A 6,599-nucleotide genomic window follows, 5' to 3' on the forward strand; every position below is an offset into this window, starting at 1 on the left:
ATTTATTATAGTTATTGGTTTTTCATTTTGCATTTTTAAAAATATATATATATTCATATTTGGATATATCCCATACACATTTGCAGTTAACCCCTTGGTTGTTGTTTTTAAGCTGCATATTAAAGATTTTATCCCCCACCCTCAACATCCATCTGTGGAGCAGTTAAGACTGAGCCATGCGACTTCTGCAATTGCAACACATTCTGCTCCCATCAGTTTTATGATGGAATAGTATTTCTATGAATTATGGCATTGGAAATTTTAATTGGGAAAAAAGATAAATTTATAGGACTCTCACATTTTTTTTCAACTCAAAAACAACATTTTGATAGGCCTTTGTTATCATGTAGTGTTTGTGTTTTGGCTGTGAGTGAGGGATGTAACAGCTTTGTTTGTGCGCAAGCAAACAGATGTTAGCAACCTTGGCTCTCTACCTCCGCCCCAACACAGCAAACCAAAATAAATACATTTTATTAGGCAGTCACACAACTGTCAGTAAACAGGGAGTGATGTCCCCTTGAAGCCGATGAACGATGACAACTGGACAAAAATTTGGATACACCTGCACACCAATGTGATGGACATACTACCTGCTATTAAATCTGAAAATGCAGATCAGGTACTTTACGTGCATGATAAAGGGGCCATTGGAGAGTTCACTACTGTTAAATATGATCTCTGGGAGAAAAAAAATTAAATCGTCTTACTTCCTTATGTACTAAGAGGCAGTGTACTGCCATGAGGGCTTTTCTAAAGACAAGTTTAAAAATCAAAATAACATGACAACAACAGCAGATGATTTTTATGAACCTTTTTCTGTTGTTATTGTTCTTTTCTATAGCCTACAAGTGCCGGTGCACCAGAAAAGGACCAAAGATCCGTTACAAGGATGTGCAGAAGCTGGAGCTCAAACCCAAACACCCCTACTGTCAAGAAAAGATGATATTGTGAGTATTTGTTTTTTAATTTTCCTCATTTCTGTTGTTCATGTGAATTGAAGGGGAACCACAACTGAGGGGGGGGGTGTTATGTCAGCTTCACAAGCCAGTTGCGTAAGATGTGCACTTGGCTTCCATCTGCAGGCCAATTGTGACATCACACTCTTGAAAAACCGAAAAGCGCCACATAAATTTTAGACAACTTAATGACGTTTTTAAAATGAAGACAAATGGCCAACTTGCATAATTACCGAGAAACATATCACAGAAATGAAACTGAGTCGTTAACATAATTTGAAATATATATATATATATATATATATATATATATATATATATATATATATATATATATATATATATATATATATATATATATATAATATATACAGATATATATGACAATTTAAATTTATAAATTCCCATTTCATTACGAAAGTAATTAGTTGGTTCTATCATACATTTCAATAATACGATTAAGTGTAAACTGCAGAAAATACTTCCTTCATATTTACTTTTACCATTTTTGTAATAGATCTTTTCCACCATTTCATGAGAATGTGCAAAAATAATATTGTTGTTTAATTGCTAAATATGCTACAATATGTTACAAAAGAATAATTTGATGCTTTTATTACAAAATGGCCAAGTTTACATTTTTTACTTTTTTTTTTTTTACTGGTTGTTTTTAACCTCTACAATGTAGACTTGGTCATTTCAAAAGTAGCTCACGAGCTGAAAAAGTTTGGGCACCCCTGCTCTACATTGAGAAAAGAAGTCAGGCTTTAGCTTGATGGACATACTACCTGCTATTAAATCTGAAAATGCAGATCAGGTACTTTACGTGCATGATAAAGGGGCCATTGGAGAGTTCACTACAGTTAAATATGATCTCTGGGAGAAAGAAAATGAAATCGTCTTACGTCCTTATGTACTAAGAGGCAGTGTACTGCCATGAGGGGTTTTCTAAAGACAAGTGTAAAAATCAAAGTATCATGACAACAACAGCAGATGATTTTTATGAACCTTTTTCGTTGTTATTGTTCTTTTCTATAGCCTACAAGGGCCGGGCACCAGAAAAGGACCAAAGATCCGTTACAAGGATGTGCAGAATGCCACTACATGTTAAGCCCATATTTCACTGAGACACAAGTGTTTGTGCACAAAATATTTTTCAGGGTTTGCGAAAAGGTTGGAAACGGTTGCAAACAGTTTTTCCTGTCGCAAAGAAATTTTGAACTTTCAAAAACTGTTGATGACTATTAAAACTGTTGGCAAATGTCTAGCGAATGTCTTTGTGACCTTGAACGAACCCTGACAAAGAAACAAAATTCAGGCTGTGCGCAAACCTCTGCCAGTCTTCACAGCACGGTGAGATATGGGCTATCGTGTGTGTTGTATACAAATAATCCTCAAAAACATCACATTTTCAGTGGTAGCGTGTCGCTTGCCATCTCTGCGGGTTGCTCTATTAGCATGAGACGAGTGGGCCGCCACCTTACTGGTGCCCAGTGAAAAATGAGTCTCTCTGTGAGTTTGAGGCAAAAGGCACTAAATGAGAGATAGACAAAAAGAGGGGGAGAGGGGGAGAGAGAGAGGAATAAGTGTCTTTTTGTTGATTTTGCAGTAGTTTGGCTCACAAGGCTTGTTTGGCTTGTTTAGGCATTCTAGTTGAAAAACTGCTCAACACCAGCCAGAAGGGCCTGAATGGCCTCTCTTTAACCACTTTTGCCTCCATTTTTTTCAACTTTACATGAGAGAGTGCAGTTTTGACTACATAAAATACCTCCAAAGAAAGGGGCAAAGTGCTTCAATGTTTTTTTTTTTTTGCCATTTTCATTTGAAGTTTAATACCAGATCAACATACATCAAGCAAGAACAAAAGGAACAGCTTTCACTTGTGATCTCTCCGCCGCATCTAAGTTGCCCAACACAGAGTCCTGGAGCATGCTGGCCTCCCCACAATGTACACGTTGCAAAAGCAGCGCTGGATCCGTCGGCCATGTGTGTTGCAAGGCAAATTCACCTCTGGCATAAGACTTCCAGGCTGCCCGCAGCTACGATATAAAGATGTCTGCAAACGTGACTTCAGGCCCCGGCCATCAATACGGGGAACTGAGAGGTCTTTGAAGCCAACCGCAGCAGCTCCATAATCAGCTGAAGGACAGGATCACACACCAGGTCATTAAAAAGAGGACCTCGTTGCAACCAACCAAATCGACTATATGTGTGGCGGAGACTGCTACTCCCGTATTGCTCTCAACAGCCACAGACGACACTGTTCAAACTGCGATACCAAAAACTTTGAGGGCGCAGTTTCCATGGTCAACTTTAATCAAATAAGTGTGCATATATACATTTACAATATGTTCATGAAGGTTTAGATTTTTTATATATATGTATGTATGTAGGGCGGCTCGGTGGTGCACTGGCTAGCACCTCCGCCTCACAGTTAGGAGGGTGCGGGTTCGATTCCACCTCCGGTCCTCCCTGTGTGGAGTTTGTATGTTCTCCCCGTATCCACGTGGGTTTTCTCCGGGCACTCCGGTTTCCTCCCACCAATAACATGCTTGGTAGGCCGATTGGGCAATTGCCCCAAAGTGTGAGTGCGGATAGTTGTCCGTCTTTGTGTGCCCTGCGATTGACTGGCTACCCGTTCAGGGTGTCCCCCGCCTACTGCCCGTTGAAAGCTGGGATAGGCTCCAGCACCCCCGCGATCCCCATGGGGATAAAGCGGTACAGAAAATTGATGGATCTATGTATGTATATGGTTTTTCTGTACGGTGGACTTTCACCTAGTCAGTGAACATAAAGATGTGGAAGTGTAACTGTTATGAACAAAGGCGCAAGTGCACACACGCACGCACACACACACACACTCATACAATGCATATCATGCTGTGAAACTAAACGGTTCAGGAAATAGATTAAAAAAGCCTCTAATCTAATCCTATGATCAATGACTTTTACGAAAGAAATACAGCCCATTTGTCTCCAAGTCAACTCATTTAACATTCATGGCAGTTGGATGGAGAGGCCAGGGCATGCTGGGTGTTTTTCCCACATTTTTCTCTCCCTTTGGCCTAAATGTGCCACATGCCAGGCAAGAGGTTACAAGCAAGCCGGGCCTGTTCATGGAGTTCTCATGTGAAATTGTTGAACGTATTGTTATATAATGCAATAAGCGAGTTTAATGGGGGCCAAAGAATTGTCGTTTATCGTCTTGCATACAAAAGAAAGAATGTTCTCAAGCTTCTGAGTGTGTGTGTGTTCTGTGCAACTAAATAAAACACAATGGCACTTTCACATAGCAGCCAATACTCAGCATGTTGTTTTGATTCTCACCTATATGTTTTGAACTATTTAAAATTGATTTTTGGCCTTCATTTCTTAACAGTGTATTCAATGACATAGAATATGACAGATCACAGTATGATACAATTGGATATGAATGTCTGGAAAATATGATGCAATCAGCCATGATACCAGACAATACAATGCAATCGGATACCGACCATGAGCAAAAAAAAAAAAGATATGATACAACACAATGCAACTGAATACAATAGCACAAGATACCATTTGACATGACATTCTAGGATACAATGGGACTGGTACGGTATCAAATGATAGCATACAATCTAATTGGTACAAAGAACAAAAGAATGATACCATACAGGAGGATAGGATATGTGGCGAAAGATGTGACTCAAAAGAATCATTCAATCAATCAAACTTTAAAACTTTCAACTAAAAAACTAAAAACGCAAATCAACGTGCTTTTATAAGTTAAGACTCACCACTTCAATCAGCCTACAAGGATAGACCTGTGTGATCTGGTATCATATGATCTAATCTCTGATACAGCAGGACAGGATATACTAATTGGATGGATGCGGGACAAAAAGAAGCCATATCTCATGATGGATACAAAACTAGATACAATAGGACAAGATATAGTACGATTTAAAATGACTGATACATTCCTACAGGATATGACACCATAAATTATGCTGTAATACTAATTTAAATGAGATTGAGAGATTTCATATTTAGTTTTGTCAATATTTACCTCCTCCTTCCCCATTTCTCAACCAATTCAAACCATTCTAACTTCGAACTGCTCGTCTCGTTCAGGACATAAATGGAGCTGTTTATTCCCTTCACAAAATTCCTATATTTTCACTGTGAACTGCACAAATTGACGTATTTTACATTTTAACCTCCTCCATCCGCCTATTAAAACGATTCCAATTTCAAAATACTTCATTCAGGACTTCTTAGATATGTTTCCCCCCTGTATTTATAAAATTCCCACTTTTTATCGAAATACCACACCTACAATGGGTTTTTTTACAATTCAAACCGTGCCAACTTCATATCTCACATTCTACATTTCGACAACGACTAAGTTGTACGATTCACTATTGATTTTCTTCCCCCTTTCAGCGTGACGATGGAGAACGTGGCTCGCTTCAAGGGCCAGGAGTACTGTCTGCACCCTAAACTGCAGAGCACCAAGAATCTGGTCAGATGGTTCTACATCTGGAAAGACAAGCACAGGTGAAATCATTTTATATTCAAATATTCATATTACCATCTATTTGATAGTAAAAACAATTAGAAATAAACCCCTTGTAATGATCATGCGTGGTATGTCAATGTTTCCCAACAATTTGTACAGTCTCAATGGGACATTTGCTACAAAAGTACACACGACTAAGATGATTTTTAAAATCACAAAACAAATACAAGTCTAATTTTTCATTTCAGAACTATGAATCATAGCAGTTGTATCAAAACGCTATTGAAAATAAATACATTTAAGAAAAAGACTTGACAATGCTGTAAACCAGTATCCCCACCAAGGAGCAGAGATGACACCGAAGCCAACTAAAAATGCAACTTTTTAAAAATCTTATTTTAATCAACTCTCTTTTCCCCCTGCAGGGTATATGAAGCCTAACACATTGACAACTTTTCATCACAAGAAGAAGAAAAACATTTTTTTTAAAAGTCTAAATAAAAGAAAACAACAACCACCGGAACTGTTTAAGATGTCGCAAATTTCTGCAGTACATCATTCTCTTATTCTGTGGAAGCCATCAAGAGTTAAACTTAACAATATGTAATTACATTACTCTTGAATGTTTTTGTTTTGTTTTTGCTGCACAAATATACCTGCACATATGTATGTACATCATTCATTACTCTTATTTTGTATGCATTCCAATTTCTAGTCCATTTTGTAAACACTGATGTCTATTAGCATCTTTATAGTGATGTGTGTAAAGTGGCAGCATTATAGTTGTTTTGATATTTGATTTCAATGTTTTTTCGGCTTTGGTGGATTGACCAATACACCATTCAACGTTCGATTGTGTGTATACAAAATAATAATCGCAGCAATAAAATGTCCATAAAGAGCAAATTGTTTGATTTAATTTGTTGCCCCACATGTAAATGTTCTTTGGAAGAGTTCAGATGTTTCCAATAAGACAAGAAAAAAGTTAGCAGGGAAATTTTAATTGGAGATATTTTCTGGTTCACTGCTTTTTAAAAACAAACACCACAAGTGGCAATGTAAGATGGCTACCAGCAGCTCCACTTCTTGCGAGTAAGGAACATTATCAGTCCGAGGTCCAGTCAATGTAAGTCTGT

The 6,599-nt window shown here is 37.9% G+C and overlaps 1 protein-coding gene across 2 annotated transcripts in view; it reads left to right on the forward strand.

Annotated features, from left to right (window-relative positions):
* cxcl14 (chemokine (C-X-C motif) ligand 14) overlaps window positions 1–6,360 on the forward strand; it is a 7,385-nt gene extending 1,025 nt beyond the window's left edge. The window contains exons 2-4 of one of the 2 annotated variants that reach the window (XM_085905502.1): window positions 842–947; window positions 5,388–5,501; window positions 5,889–6,360. In XM_085905502.1, the coding sequence (XP_085761628.1) occupies window positions 842–947; window positions 5,388–5,501; window positions 5,889–5,904 (236 nt within the window). In that variant the 3' untranslated portion in view covers window positions 5,905–6,360. Of the gene's footprint in view, window positions 1–841; window positions 948–1,994; window positions 2,299–5,387; window positions 5,502–5,888 lie in introns of those variants that run through there. The other variant, XM_085905503.1, reaches the window with a different exon arrangement.
* Window positions 6,361–6,599: the final 239 nt, after the last annotated feature.

Source organism: Syngnathus leptorhynchus, chromosome 2 (assembly GCF_054491065.1).
Source record: "Syngnathus leptorhynchus isolate UIUO chromosome 2, UIUO_Slep, whole genome shotgun sequence".
NCBI lineage: Eukaryota > Metazoa > Chordata > Actinopteri > Syngnathiformes > Syngnathidae > Syngnathus > Syngnathus leptorhynchus.